The sequence below is a fragment of the Lacerta agilis genome, chromosome 6 (genome assembly GCF_009819535.1).
Source record: "Lacerta agilis isolate rLacAgi1 chromosome 6, rLacAgi1.pri, whole genome shotgun sequence".
NCBI lineage: Eukaryota > Metazoa > Chordata > Lepidosauria > Squamata > Lacertidae > Lacerta > Lacerta agilis.
This window is the reverse complement of record NC_046317.1, coordinates 41,477,937-41,492,506: the sequence shown is the minus strand read 5'-3', so window position 1 is coordinate 41,492,506 and position 14,570 is coordinate 41,477,937. Positions and strand designations below refer to the sequence as shown.

The following is a 14,570-nucleotide window of genomic DNA, read 5'->3' as shown; positions in this document are numbered from 1 at the left end:
AAAGGTAAAGGTAACCCTGACCGTTAGGTCCAGTTGTGGACAACTCTGGGGTTGCGGCGCTTATCTTGCTCTATAGGCCAAGGGAGCTGGCATTTGTCTGCAGACAGCTTCCAGGTCATGTGGCCAGCACGACTAAGTCGCTTCTGGCGAATAGAGTAGAATGTGTGATTTTATTTAAAATGCATCTCTTGGTTATTTGCGGGGCATAGGAATTCGTTCATTCTCCCCATCCCCACCCCCACCCCAAAATAGTCCAGCCCCCCACAAGGTCTGAGGGACAGTGGACTGGCCCCCTGCTGAATAGGTTTGCTGACCCCTGATCTAAGCACAATGAAGGATTTGGAACACAGGATGGAAGAGTGGGGAAATTGCCTTAGGAACTTGGATAGAACAGCTTCTGTAGATGCAAGGTTAGTGCCTGTCCAAATCTGAGTCCCATATAATAACTGTACTAGGGGTTTAGTTTTAAACTAAACTATTATAACTGTGCTAGGGGTTTAGTTTTAAACACAAGCACTGACAGTATGTGATTACCACTTTTTGTATGGAAAAAGCAGGTCAGAATGTTGGCACTTTGAGATAGTTTTTCCTTTGCATATTTCTGATGTGCTCCCCATGACCCTGCTGACTGGAAAACAAGGCCGAGGTATTTAAAGACTTTAACTTGTTTGATCAACTAATTATCCATATACCATCTATGGGCCCTATAGTTTCTTGAAAACACTATTACTTTAGTTTTCTTGTAATTCAGCCAGCTGTTCTCTGAAGAAACACGAAGCCATTGACTACATGACCTCCAGGAATAACTGCAACATACGTACTAAACAGGAACCACAGTTCAAATACAACATTTTGCAGATAAAAGATAGTTTTAAACTGAACAAATCAATTTTGGGCACAATCTATATCATACGTGCTCTGGAACAATCATACTGTCTTTAATAGTATCTACTCTAAAAAGTGTGCATTCCAATAAAACATTATGAAAAAAGCATGAAGGTGTTTAGTTCATTAAAGGAAACAAGTCAACTAAAAAGAAAGCTGTTTGAAAACTACTTTGTGAATGAAGCATCTTTATTCCACGGAACAATAGGATGACAATGTAGTATATAGGTCTGGGACTTGCAAAATGATCTGCCACAGGCTGAACCACAGTCAGCATGTCACTTTCCTTAAAAAACTAGGGAATTTGATTCTATTTTGCTGTAGTACTTAGATGAGTAGTTTCTCAAAACTGTTTAAAAATAAGCCAGTATTTCATAATAAAATCCACACCAAAAAGTCACTTTAGCCCTTCAGCCCAACACCATGAAATCAAGACCACCACCAGAGTAAAACACTAATGCTTTATTAAAAATTCAAAATTGCCAATTATATTTTGCTTCTCTTTTTTCTTCATTTTTACATGATTTATTGATATCCATGATTTTTTCACAAATGTACTTGTTGACTTTGGAGAGTCTCTGTGCAATTTCAGTTTCGTCCACCGTTTCTTGTGCTATCCTGTCATACAAACATTCTGAAATGAAGAAAAATGGCATTAAGAATGACACCTCAACAAATGTAAAACATAGCAGATGTGATTGAGCAAGGTAACAGGCACATGCAAGAGATAGCAAGAGGGCAGCAATTTGTTGACAGACTTCAAAAAACCTGGCTTATGCACATGGTTTTGTGCATGCAGATCTCTGGATCATGAACAAAATAATGTACAATAATACTTTCGGCTACAATTTAATACTGCAGTGTGAAATGTTTCTGGTTGATTTGAAGTTTGAATCATAGGCTACTAATCACAACCCAACATTTAACTCCATTAAAATTAAAGGATATAATCATATGCATTCTCCATAGAACACTTTTGAGTAAACAGGCTTAGGATTACACAAAAAAGGAATGCATATAGCATTATTTGACCATCATTTAGCACATATTTATACTTTCTAGCTCTGAAGTCTTTTTTCCAGGCTAAACATTTCCACTATATCACACAACCATGGTCACATGAGTAAACTTCAGAGAAAAATCTATGTTTCTCAATGTTCCCTTTGCTGCTGCAGATACCAGGTTCCCTAGTCATTTCCAACAAATGTTCCCACTTTTTCAAATTTTGTTTTCCTGAATCACACTAGCATTGGTAGCCTGAAGAAGTGGAAGCTGACCTATGCTGAACAAATAAGTGATGCGTTATTTCAGCAGCAGCAGCAGCAGCACACTTCTGTGACAGACAAAGAACTATGAAGCCTCCTCTGGTGGACTTTCGAGGTGCTCTAAAAGCATCAATTGAAGTAGGGTTACATTGGCCAACATATTCTATTGGAAAAAGAGCAAACAAGAAAGGTGTAGTCAAGATACTTCCAAGCAATGTAGCTGCATCTTTAATGCCCAAGGATAGTTGAAGGCAGCAGGCCTGAAAGAGATGAGGATATAATCCAGAAACTATAAAGCCATTGTAATCTTTGTTCCAGACTTTGGAAGGAATAAATAGACTGCGAATAGCCTGGTTAAAAAGGCACAACTTTAAAAGGGTGAGCCCTGCTACTCTTAGCACTTCATATGCACGCTCTCTCTCTCTCTCTATATGTATATAAACACACACACACACACACACACACACACACGGTGGCAAAAAACATAAAACATAGCCATTGTGCCCACTGGTCCTTACTATTGCTTTAATGGCTTCCAAACTGATTAAACAACTTCTGCTTTGCCTAGTATTTTCCCCACCAGCAATTTATTGCTTCATATGGTAGAAAACCACGGAGATTCGCTTAATTAACAAGTTTTATAGCATTGTTAATGTACCATATTAAAGTTATGACAATTAAATATTCTATACCCTTTTCAGTTTCCTCTGACACCTTTCAGAAGTTTTAGAAAAGGTTATTTTTCAGTGACAGGGTTTACAGTGTTTGCATACCATACCTTTTAATAACTTCCTTAAAATAAACTACACAACAGAGACTACTAAACAGAAAGACATATTAGCCCCATTAAGGCTTTACTCCATTTTTTAAAAAAGATGTATTTTAAGGAAGCTATTCTAGGACCAGAGAATAAAAGTAAAAACCACATCAAACATGGATTTTACGAGCTCTCATCTTGAAATGCAAAAAATATTGGACAATGAAAAATATATTTAAAATCCTAGTTATAATCTAAGCTGAAAAGGGTAGCTGCCAATATGCATTAAAATGAGGTCTGAAAGAGCTGGGGGAAGAACCGTGGCTAAAAATGGTGTTCTAATTTAAACACTGACAGATGAACTGTGATCAAGGAAAAGTACCTCCCACGCCTTCTTCAGTACTAGAACACTGAATATTTGAACTGAAAAACAATGCACAAACACAAAGAGAGGGAAATTCAAGTTATTACTGTGCATTATTGCTGTTTTATTTCCAGCATGATTCCCAGATGAACCATCATCCCAAAGTTAAAAACCATCTCACAGTCTTGCCAGTGAGGGGGAAAAAACAGTACAATAAACCTTGACGAGCACACAGATCTGGTCCAAGTGCATTGTTGCATCACTGCCTACAGAGATAACCCTGATGATCAGCAATGAGTGTGAAAGTTCCACTGATTTCACTAAAAATTCATAGACACAAAATAGCCAGTGGAGGATCTTAAGTTTAGAAAGGAGTTGTTAAACAGTTGCAGAATGTTGAGCGACAACTCAGCTTACTCTGTAGACTTCAGCTGTTACTAGGGTTTAAGGAGCCACAAAGTCAGCTTCCCTGAAGACTACCAATTTTACTCATTCCCAGAACATTGGCTTGAGAGCCCAGAAACACAAGACAGCTGATTAACTAAACCTGATGCCGCTCCATAACTAAAAATATTTTGGGAGAAAGGAAAGAGCTCCTAGCTATTGGGCTCCACAGGATTATATCTAGCAGCACAGGAAGATGTCTTTATAGTATACCAAGTGAGACAGTGGATTCATATAGCTCAGTACTCTTCACAGTGAACACTGCTGAGCTGCTGCAAGTCACATAGGTGTCTTTTCCAGTCCTACCCTGAGATAGCAGAGAGTCAACCTGGGCTCTTCAACCTGCGTTCAAAGCATTTGCTATGCCACTGAGCTACAGCCATTCTCCATGCTCATTTCTGCTCCTTCTCAGTAGCACTCGGAGCATCTCAATTTTTTTCTTTCCTTGACTGAAAGCAGTTTCTGCACCACTCCAAGTTAACTTCCTATTCATAAGAGCTGCTCCAGTAACATCATTGGTTTCCATGCCAATGATAACCTGCCATACAGTCTTGCAGTGCTGGTGTGCGGACCAGCCTTGTCAACATGGTTTCTTCAAGTGCTACAAGGAGTTGCTGTGCACATATATCTGTGTCCCTGGTTAACAGATGAAGTGGGGCTTACCCTCTCTTGTACTATGCATTGAATTGGATGTGCATAATACTTAGTGAATCCACTTGTTTTCTTAAGCTACGGAGAACTGATATTTATATCCTTATGCACCATTTAGAAAGTACCTGACTTAGATGATGTGCAAAGAATGTTTGAGGGTTCCTTGTGATTATGTATTCTCTTTCAGTGATAAAAAGAAGTGATTATGCTATACATGTTACAGGTAGGTAGCCGTGTTGGTCTGCCATAGTCAAAACAAAATAAAAAATAAATTCCTCCCAGTAGCACCTTAGAGACCAACTAAGTTTGTTCTTGGTATGAGCTTTCATGTGCATGCACACTGAAAGAAGTGTGCATGCACACGAAAGCTCATACCAAGAACAAACTTAGTTGTTCTCTAAGGTGCTACTGGAAGGAATGCTATACATGGATACACATCAAGACATGGTATGTGGGAACAAGGCTAACATAAAAAGTCAATTCACCACGGCCAAGGAGAAATCTGAATACATTAAGTAGAGATGCCCTCCAAATGCTGCCAGACTACAATTTCCATGATAGGCCCAGGCAACACAACCAATGGTCAGAGATGATGAGAGCTGTAGTCCAGCAACATCTGGAGGGTCACAGGTTTCCTGTCCCTAATATAAAGTATGCAGGTCAGAATATATAAGGTGCACCTAAATCGCATTGAAATTAAAGCCTACATATTCAATCCTAAGCATACGTTTTAAGGAGTAAACCTCACTGAATACAATAGGATTTGCTTCTGAGTAAGTATACATAGGATTGTACAATTAAGCACATTAATTGTACGATTAAGAACATTAATTAAGTACTTAAGTTGCATCTATTTCAATGCATTTTTAACTGGGTTTATTTTTTTCTGGATTGCAACCAAATTTGAAAAAGCTTTGAAACATAGTTCCTTGATTGAAAAAGATAGTAAGACATGCATACTCTGTTACCATTTCTAAAGGTGCTGTCAAACAAAATTTCATATTAGTTTTATTTTCGGAAGCAGGGATTTTCGTTCAAATGCCAGATTAAGTATGGCAATGCCTTTCTACTTATCAAACTGCCTTAAGGTGTCTGTTTTCTTCTTTAAAATGGATTGTAGATCCTCTGTCTGCATTTTGAATGAAAATTTGGAGATTAGAGAAGTGGAAGGCTTTATATCTACACATACTTTTGTATGTATGTAGCTATACTATTTTTTTGTGAGAGAGAATATCTTAACAAAGTCTCAATGCAATGATTAACTAAAGGTGTCCTCATATGATCAAGATCCACTGGTTGAGGGCCAGAGAATATGGCACAAGTGCTAGTAGAACACATCACTACCATGACAGACACCCTAGTGAAAATATCAAATACATCAACAGAATGGCTAAAACAGGGCAGAGCTATGGGCAGGACAGGGCAGGAGACACTACGACCTACAATTCTCCAGACTACAGACATGGCCCCATCAACAGCTGAACATTACATCATGCCCAGCCATGATGCAATTTTCCTCCCACTGACTTAGATGGGAAGGGGTGGGAAACGAAAAATAGTGCATGAAGGTAAAGGTAAGGTAAAGGATCCTGGATGGTTAAGTCCAGTCAAAGGCGACTATGCGGTTGCAGTGCTCATCTCACTTTCAGGCCGAGGGAGCCAGCGTTTGTTCACAGACAGCATGACTAAACTGCTACTGCCACACGGAGGACCGTGACGAGTGCCAAAGCGCACAGAAACACTGTTTTCCTTCCCGCTGCAGCGGTACCTATTTATCTACTTGCAGTGGCGTGCTTTCGAACTGCTAGGTTGGCAGGAGCTGGGACAGAGCAATGGGAGCTTACCCCGTCGCAGGGATTCGAACCACCAACCTTCCGATTGGCAAGCCCAAGAGGCTCAGTGGTTTAGACCACACAGCCGTCTGCATCCCTTTTGTCATCATATGAAAGGCCATATGACACAGTGTAACTCAGCACCCAATCACAGCACACTACTACTAGCATATAAACCCAACACAGGGGAAGCACAACTTGGTCTGGAAACCAAGCCTTAGGAGGAATGGTTGAGGGAATTGGGTATGTTTAGCCTGCTAAAGAGGAGACATGATAGCCATCTTCAAATGTCACATGGCAGATGGAGCAAACTTCTTTTCTCCTGCTCCAGAGGACTCAAAAAGGAGATTCCAACTAAACATCAGGAAGAACTTTCTAACAGTAAGAGCAGTCCCACAGTGGAACAGACTCCAATGAAAGGTGATGGACTTTCCGTTCTTGAAGGTTTTTAAGCAGAGGTTGAATGGTCATCTGTCATGTATGATTTAGATGAGATTCCTGCATCACAGGGGGTTTGGCTAGATAACCCTCAGGTTCCCTTCCAACTCTACAATTCATGTATTCTATGAATGGGCATGTAGGACATCATACAGATGTCATCAGACCCTGTCTTCTCACTCACCCCAAAACACCTGCTCCAGCTTCAGTGGCTATGGGCTGCTGACTATTGCTCATTGTTCCCTGTCAGTGACTCTCTTCTCTTAACAGATACAGGATCCACTTGAAACCTCATTCTGCACAAACCATGAGAAAGGTCCAACGCATGACAAGCAGTAGAGACTATAATAATAATTTAATAATAATAATTTATTATTTATACCCCGCCCATCTGGCCGGGTCTCCCCAGCCACTCTGGGCGGCCTCCAACAAATACCAAAATACACTACAAAGTCACAAATTAAAAACTTCCCTAAACAGGGCTGCCTTTATTTTCTAAATGACAGGTAGTTGTTTATTTCTCTGACCCCTGATGGGAGGGCGTTCCACAGGGCGGGCGCCACTACCGAGAAGGCCCTCTGTCTGGTTCCCTGTAGCTTTGCTTCTCGCAGTGAGGGAACCGCCAGAAGGCCCTCGGTGCTGGATCTCAGTGTCCGGGCTGAATGATGGGGGTGGAGACGCTCCTTCAGGTATACAGGACCGAGGCCGTTTAGGGCTTTAAAGGTCAACACCAACACTTTGAATTGTGCTCGGAAACGTATTGGGAGCCAATGCAGATCTCTCAGGACCGGTGTTATGTGGTCCCGGCGGCCACTCCCAGTCACCAGTCTAGCTGCCGCATTCTGGATTAATTGCAGTTTCCGGGTCACCTTCAAAGGTAGCCCCACGTAGAGCGCATTGCAGTAGTCCAAGCGGGAGATAACCAGAGCATGCACCACTCTGGCAAGGACATTTCTAGCTTTTGCTCATAGTATCCTACTTGTTCCAAGCATGTGCATACATCCTTGGAAGATTCATCACAGACACAAAACAGATGAAGTTGTCCCTAGGATGCAGCTGGTGCCACAAGGATAACCTGCTCTTCTGTCTACTGAGCAACTGTCATAAAGAACCTGCTAGGGTGAATGATTGGCCATCCCAGAAAAGTGATTTTCTCTTTCAGGGTCCACTCTATCCCAGATGCGCTGAGTTGAATAAAGGCTATGATTCTGCAACATGTATTTTGTTGTTGTTGTTGCTGTTGGTAGGATCGTACTCAAGTAGGATCTGGCCTCAGGATGGGACTCTGAGAGGGGAAGGAAGGAAGCCTGAAGTAGTGCTTTCAATGGTTGTTCACTCATGAGTGAGTAGGGATAGCAAGTTGCTTTCCCACCATTAAGGAAAAACTGGTTATGTGTTTTTCCCCTCCTCTCCTGGGTTAAGCATGCATAGGATATATGGGCTTTTCTGTTAGTGTAGCAACAGCATATCTCTCCTGCCCACAACGGTGTAATTGGAATGTTGAATTGTCCTGCATATTTGAGTAATAAAAAAAGGAAGAAAGATTCTCCCATTTCATCACAGCAGTATTACATGCTCCAAGTCACGTACCTCTGACAATGCTTAATTTGTGAGGGGACAGAGGAGGTTTGGGAACGGCATCTTTCTTTTTTTTGGTGGCGATTCCTGTGACGCTTCTGTTCTTAAGAACATCTGTTCCCCAGATCATAACCGCTAAATTTTTTGTAAACTTTGAATCCCCTTGCGCTACTTGCAGTTGGTGCCATCTCTCCCCATCTACCCAGATGTCGCAGCCAAGATGGACCTGAAGTGTAAAGGGAGGGAAATGCAGTCAGTTTTCAAAAAGCAAAGAGCATCCAGATTAGTAGTGATTTGTTTATTTCATAAGAACCAGACACTACTCTTAAAAAATAATACTCCTGTAATATCTCAAGGTATGAAATTTTAGAATTACTTGAAACTGAGTTCTGTGTACATTCATGTAAACTGAAAGCAAGTTGTTCTACAAACAATTATATCAGAAAGTGAATTCATACAACCATATAGGCTGAACTATGATTGAAATACTAGTCTTCAAAAAACATATACAGACATAGATATCTATGAATCAGATCTAGGAGTTTCGAGTTACTTTCAAAATCTCTCACATAACCTTGTCTAACACACGGGAAGACATTCCAGCTCTTCTAAAGCTATGGTTTTCATCAGGTGTGTGATCTGAACAAATGCAAAAACCACCAGGAAAGGAAACCATTAACTCAAGAAATGTCTGTAAAGATCTTCTAGAATTCTCTTGGCCTGATATGAGTGACATGAAATCCACCTAAATTCCACATGACAAATATTTATGAAGTAGCCTCCTAAATTACCTTTCCATTCTCAAGAATATATTTGTCCATTGCTGGAACAGCAGCAGTTGATGTATTTGCTTCCTCACTGGAAGCATTCTGTACTTCAGGCTCAGGCTCAGGCTCAATGGATTCTGGCTTAACTTTTTCAAGGTCTAGCGCAGGACCTACACAGTCCAGAAAACAGCATTTCAGTATATCAAACAGCATTAATTTAAACAGATTACACTGATTCTATAAAAAAACTGGATCTAACTCAAAATCCCAGAGCTCAAAACATGTAATCCATATTCAGTACAAGGAAAGCATAACTCTATCCCAGATTGATCCAGCTATGGGCAACATCCAATTGTTGTTGGCATCAGTCTGTCTTGGGAGACAATGGAGGAGTGCACATTCAGGGGTAAAGTCAACATATGGTCAGGAGTGAGGGTGAGGAAAGGAGGAGACACTGTGCCTCATTCCACTGTCCCTGATCACACTGTGGAGAATAGGAAGGTTTGATCCAGCTGAGTGATTTGCCCTGTAGCCAGCAGGCTTAAACAAGCAGAGTACACAATCCTGCTGGGTGCTGCTTTTCAAGTGCCTTCCCTGCAGGGAACATGCTTGCAAAGCAGCGCCTTGCAGCTAGCAGGATAGAACCTACCTTGCAATCCTGCTGGGTGTTGCTTCATAAGCATATAGTGATGGCCTGGGACTCAGACTCAGAACTAGAGGAGTCTCAATCTGCACTGAGTCTCCTCTGCCTCAGACATCATCTGAACCAAGTCTGGGGCCTGATCCTGAAGAGCCCCAGTCTGCACAGGTTCCCTTGCAACAAGCACCAGCTGGGCCGAGTCAGGGGCCTGAGCCTGTCCTGGCTCCAGATGCGGGGAATACCTCGTTGCCGTCAGCTGGGTCATCACTGACAGCTGCTCCACTACCGGCAGGGTCAGGAGAGACTGAGGTGGCCCCTGGGTCTAGTAACCCACCGGTGTCTCCCAAGCTGCAGAGACTCAGGTCTGAGAGGAGGAGAGACCTGAGTGCTTGCAGGAGGAGTGCTTGCCTTCGGGCGAGACAGGGTGGCGAGTTGTCAGAGGATCGGGACCGGCCATTACCTCGTCATAGATAAAAGGCTGTCGGACGGCGCCCCAGGTTGCGGGAGCAACATTGCTGTTTGCCAGATTTCTGCCTGTGATCCTGTTCCTGATCTTGCCTGGTTTCCTGCCCTGTATCCTGCCTTGGCTTTGCCAGACTGACGCCTCGCTGACTCTTTGGACCCTGGATCAGACCTGGATCTCGCTTCTTGGATTACCCTTGGGATCAGCACACATATTCCCCAAAGGGGTGGTAGCAAGTGGAGGGTTCAATACTGCTGACTGCAAGGGGTCCGCTTCACTAGTGTGAAGTAAAGCAGCACACAGCAGGATTGAACCTTCCTGCTCTCTCCAGTGCAGACAGAGGAAGGGAAGGAGACACAATGTATCTCCAAAGCCATGTATGGTGGAGAGGGTAGAAACTGGGCCCAGAGGCAACATGTCAAAAGGTATGTGCTATCTCCAAGCCCAATTCCCCTTCACTCATCCTGGTTGCTTCAAAACCAGAGGGCAAGACTGAGTCTCCCTTTGCCCCCCCCCCAAGAGCAAGTGGTGTTAGGGTAGGAGACTGGGTGCACGGGAGAACTTTGAGGAAGTCTGCACTGCAGCCAATAGCTCTTGGACACAGCAGCAGCTTCTGCAGAGTTGTCCTGCCTATCCCTTTGCATAAACTGAGCAGGAAGTGCTTGCTTCCAACTCAGCTACCATAATGATGCTAAGCCAGGGCTTTCTCTTCAATCCTTCCCTGGCTGAATGTAGAAATTCTGCAACTGGAGAACCTGAGAAGAGACTAGCTCACTCCTGTATCAACAATTCAAGGGACAGGCAATAACGGGAGTGTGAACAGCATTTCCCTTAGCTACTGTACATACAATTCTTGCAGCATGGAGAAATAATACAGACAACCAAAAATGTGGACACTAAATATTTATTTGTAAAAAGAAAAGGTTATCTGACCAGCAACCATTATGCTATTTCTATTTGGTGGCCTTCTGCTGTTTGCTGATAATATATTTATACGTATGAAATTAAACTCTTCCTAACATAGCATGACTAGTAACCTCTACCAAAACAGCAATTCACAGTACCCCTAGAAAATAAATATATAAAGGAGGTTCTATTACTTAGGAGCCACTGACAGAAAGCAGTAAAATTAAGAGTCTATCTCTCTAGATAGTTTTATTTCCAAAATCAAAGCCTCTTCTAACTAGATAAACTTCACAGTGATTTCACAAACTACTAAGAGTTGCATTTACAGCACAGCGTGTTGTGAATTAGACATGCAATTCCTTTTACTGTGCTTTTGCTAATTGGTGTTGCGTGCCTAATTTGCCATGCACCATGCCTACTTTTAAAGTTTCTCTCTCTTTGTGCCTTTTGTGCTTTGGTAAGCAAGAAAGAAATTGTGCAGTAATGGGAGGTTTCTGAAAATCAACAAAATTATCTTAACCTAGCAAACGCAAGTGTGGAATGAGGAAAATCCCTGTATCAGTGAAAAAATATTTTCATTTGTGAGGTGCAGAACATCCAGAACAAAATTAGAAAATAAATACAACAGTGCTAGATATTTTTTCCATAGTTTTGCTTCCTAAGTTTCTTGTGCATCATTTTTGTTATTTCAAAGTCCCCAAGGGTAGCATTCTGGGATAAAATATTACCAGGCTATACAGTAAGATAACTTTCAGGTGATACATTTAACTCATGGCAAAGACTGTGTCTAGCATTGGCCCTGTGGGACACTGCAAACTGATATTCTTGGCTACCATCACCAACAGACAGCCATGGTGGATATATGAATCTATTGGCTAAAGGGAGGGGACTAGTAGCAGCAGACTGTTTTTCACAATGCAGCCACATTTCTGCCCAGAGGCACCTAAAAGCTGGTGCCTGCATAAAAGCTTGTGGCTGTACCTCACTCAAGGGCTGGACAATATTGGGTTTTCAACATCATGGTGTATGACCAGCCAAACATCACGGTTTGACGATATACAGCGATGTTGAAAAAAGCTGCATTGGCCCCAGCTGGCAAGATACCGGGTGAAACTCCTGCAGCTCTCATCATGGGAGTTCAGGTGCTTTCAGCCCAGCACCTCACGGGCTGTGGCCAATACAGCTGGCCCCAGCCTGCTGTTCAGCTGGGGGGTGGAAAGGCTCCTGCCCCCAGCTGAGTGAGCCCCAAGACCCCTTGGCCAGGCTCCCCTGGTGGCAGCAGAGCTCCTGCTCCCAGTGGAGCCAGCCCCGAGTCCCCTGCCGCTTGCGCTGGAGCAGCAAGGACCTTGAGGCTCCTTGGCCAAGCTCCCTCTGCCTTCGCTGGCAGGGGGGTGGGGAGCTACCTTGCCAGCTTACCCCCCACTCCCCAAAGTCAGACCAAGCAGCAGTAGCCAACTGCATGGAACCTGTCAGGCTCCATGTTTTTGACTGCCTTTACCTGTGTGGGTGCACTGTCTCTCTCCTCGGGGGGGGGGGGTCGTTCACCCCAGGAGGAATGACGCAGCCCACATTCCTGGCGAAGTCTGCAAGGCACGGGCTGCAAAGCTACACTATCCAGGTCTTATGGACAAGGGCTGCTGGCGAGCACTGGGCCCACCAGCAGCATCAAAGAGCCCCTACACTGCCTGGCCTGCCTTCCATGGTGGGATCCATCTTTCTGGGAGGAAAGGGGCAGCACCCCCCCCCTCCCGGAGAAGGCAGCCAGGCAAGGTTGGGGCTCTCTCTGCTGGGAAGGGTGGGCTTCATAAAGAAGCGGAGGAAGGAACGAGTGATATCAGCCCCTTGCCGATTCAGCTCGATTCTCCCTCTGGCAGGGCAGAGTGCGATGGCGGTTTCACCAGCGGTTGAAAACAGCAACATTGAAGTCTGGGCCAGACCTTTAATTAGAGTTACAGCTCCCACGGTAGGCCCTGGGCTGCAGCACAGCCAGATGGTGGGTGAGCCAGACTACAATCCAGCTGCTGCCAATGCTTTGCTCTCCTGCTGCTTTCCCAGGCAGCAGGCACAACTGGGACTTCCGCATGGACAGGGACCCACTGATTTGCTACTTTAATTCCAGTACACACTACAACATAAGAGCACAGCCTAAGTTTTCTTTCAAAAAGATAGCAGGGAAAGCCTTGAATGTAGATTCACACTTTCTGAGATGTATTTGAAGTGGTAAGAGTCCAACATACAATATTTAAGAGATCAAAAGAGCACAGGCTTGGGATTTTAGAGTGTGTGCAAAAAATATGAACTGGGCTTCTCAGCTCTTAGAATGTTTCTCTATCAAAAGGAAACAAAATGAAATATGCAGAAATTAATCCTTTCTGCTTCCCTTCACCTTCACCTGCTTATGCCTTCTAAAAATTTATGGAAACTAGTTTTTATCTCCTGACACACCTGACATTAGATCACTTAGGGAAAGAGTACTACCTATACACTCTCATAAGGAAGTATGTTTGCTTCTCAACGCTTTGATTCTGAAAGGTATTTGTGGTAAAAATAGAAAAGTACCTTCTCACCAGTCCTTTTCCTAAATTAGACCTGTATTTAGCTGAATAGCCATAGGTGGCAATGAAGGTCAGCGAACTGGCAGAGAATGGACAGGTAGCTAATGAAATATCTGGTAAAACTCTAATAGTTTTCTTTAAAAATTAAACTTCAAGTCTAAATATTGTTTATTACTGCATCTTATCTCTTACCAAGAAACAAAACATTTATCTTCCTTGTTTTAAATGTAACTGGCTACTATAATTAAGAAATCCGATTTGTCAAAATATAGGGCCATCACATCTTTAGTGACAGCACACTCCAAGACACTGGAGGGGGAAAAAATCTAACACTTTCATATTTTCTTCAAATACCCATTCACACAGTACTGGAGAATGTAAGAGAAGCCACTCAGCCATCCCTATATTTCAAGGAGCTAAATGAAACTTCAAAGAAGAATAAGCAGGGGAATATCAAGTAGAAAATTACGACATCGTGCTTAGAAGAGGGAACTGAACAGAACCTTTTCATAATACTTCTCAGTGGAAAAGACGTCAGATGCTAAGAGATGTGTCACAACTTCCAAAACAGAAAGGTAACCAAAAAAAAGTTGCACAGAGGACTGAACACTGAGAATAAGAGCTATTTGTAGAGTAACACGACTGAAAGATGAGCATGGCATATGTATGCACAGATCCAATCTGTTGTGGCAGTGGCTTAGCAGTAGTCTAGCAGAAAGCCTGTAGATCAAACAGTTTATTGGACTGCTTCTCTCCATATGAACTCTGAGATCATCCCCTGATGCTCTTCTTTGTGTCACCTCCATGGCAGCTCCGGAGGGTGGCAACATGAGAATGGGCCTTTTCTGCAGTGGATCCCCATTTGTGGAATGCTCTCCCCAGGGAAGTTCAGCTGGCACTTTCATTATACCCCTTTAAGGCACCAGATGAAAACATTCCCCTTTAACCAGGACATCTGATGCCTTTTTAAAATATGGTGTGGAGGGGGGGTTATTGGGTTGTTTTTGCTTTTATTATTTATTTTC

General features: G+C 43.0%; 1 protein-coding gene across 4 annotated transcripts in view; it reads right to left on the bottom strand.

The window, feature by feature from the left end:
• Positions 1 to 1,024: 1,024 nt before the first annotated feature.
• BEND5 (BEN domain containing 5) overlaps positions 1,025 to 14,570 on the bottom strand; it is a 449,709-nt gene continuing 436,163 nt past the window's right edge. For 2 of the 4 annotated variants that reach the window (XM_033152184.1, XM_033152185.1), the window contains 3 exons: positions 9,006 to 9,151; positions 8,227 to 8,440; positions 1,028 to 1,519 (listed from right to left, as the gene is read on the bottom strand). In XM_033152184.1, the coding sequence (XP_033008075.1) occupies positions 1,359 to 1,519; positions 8,227 to 8,440; positions 9,006 to 9,151 (521 nt within the window). In that variant the 3' untranslated portion in view covers positions 1,028 to 1,358. Of the gene's footprint in view, positions 1,520 to 8,226; positions 8,441 to 9,005; positions 9,152 to 14,570 lie in introns of all 4 variants that reach the window. The other 2 variants (XM_033152183.1, XM_033152186.1) reach the window with 2 other exon arrangements.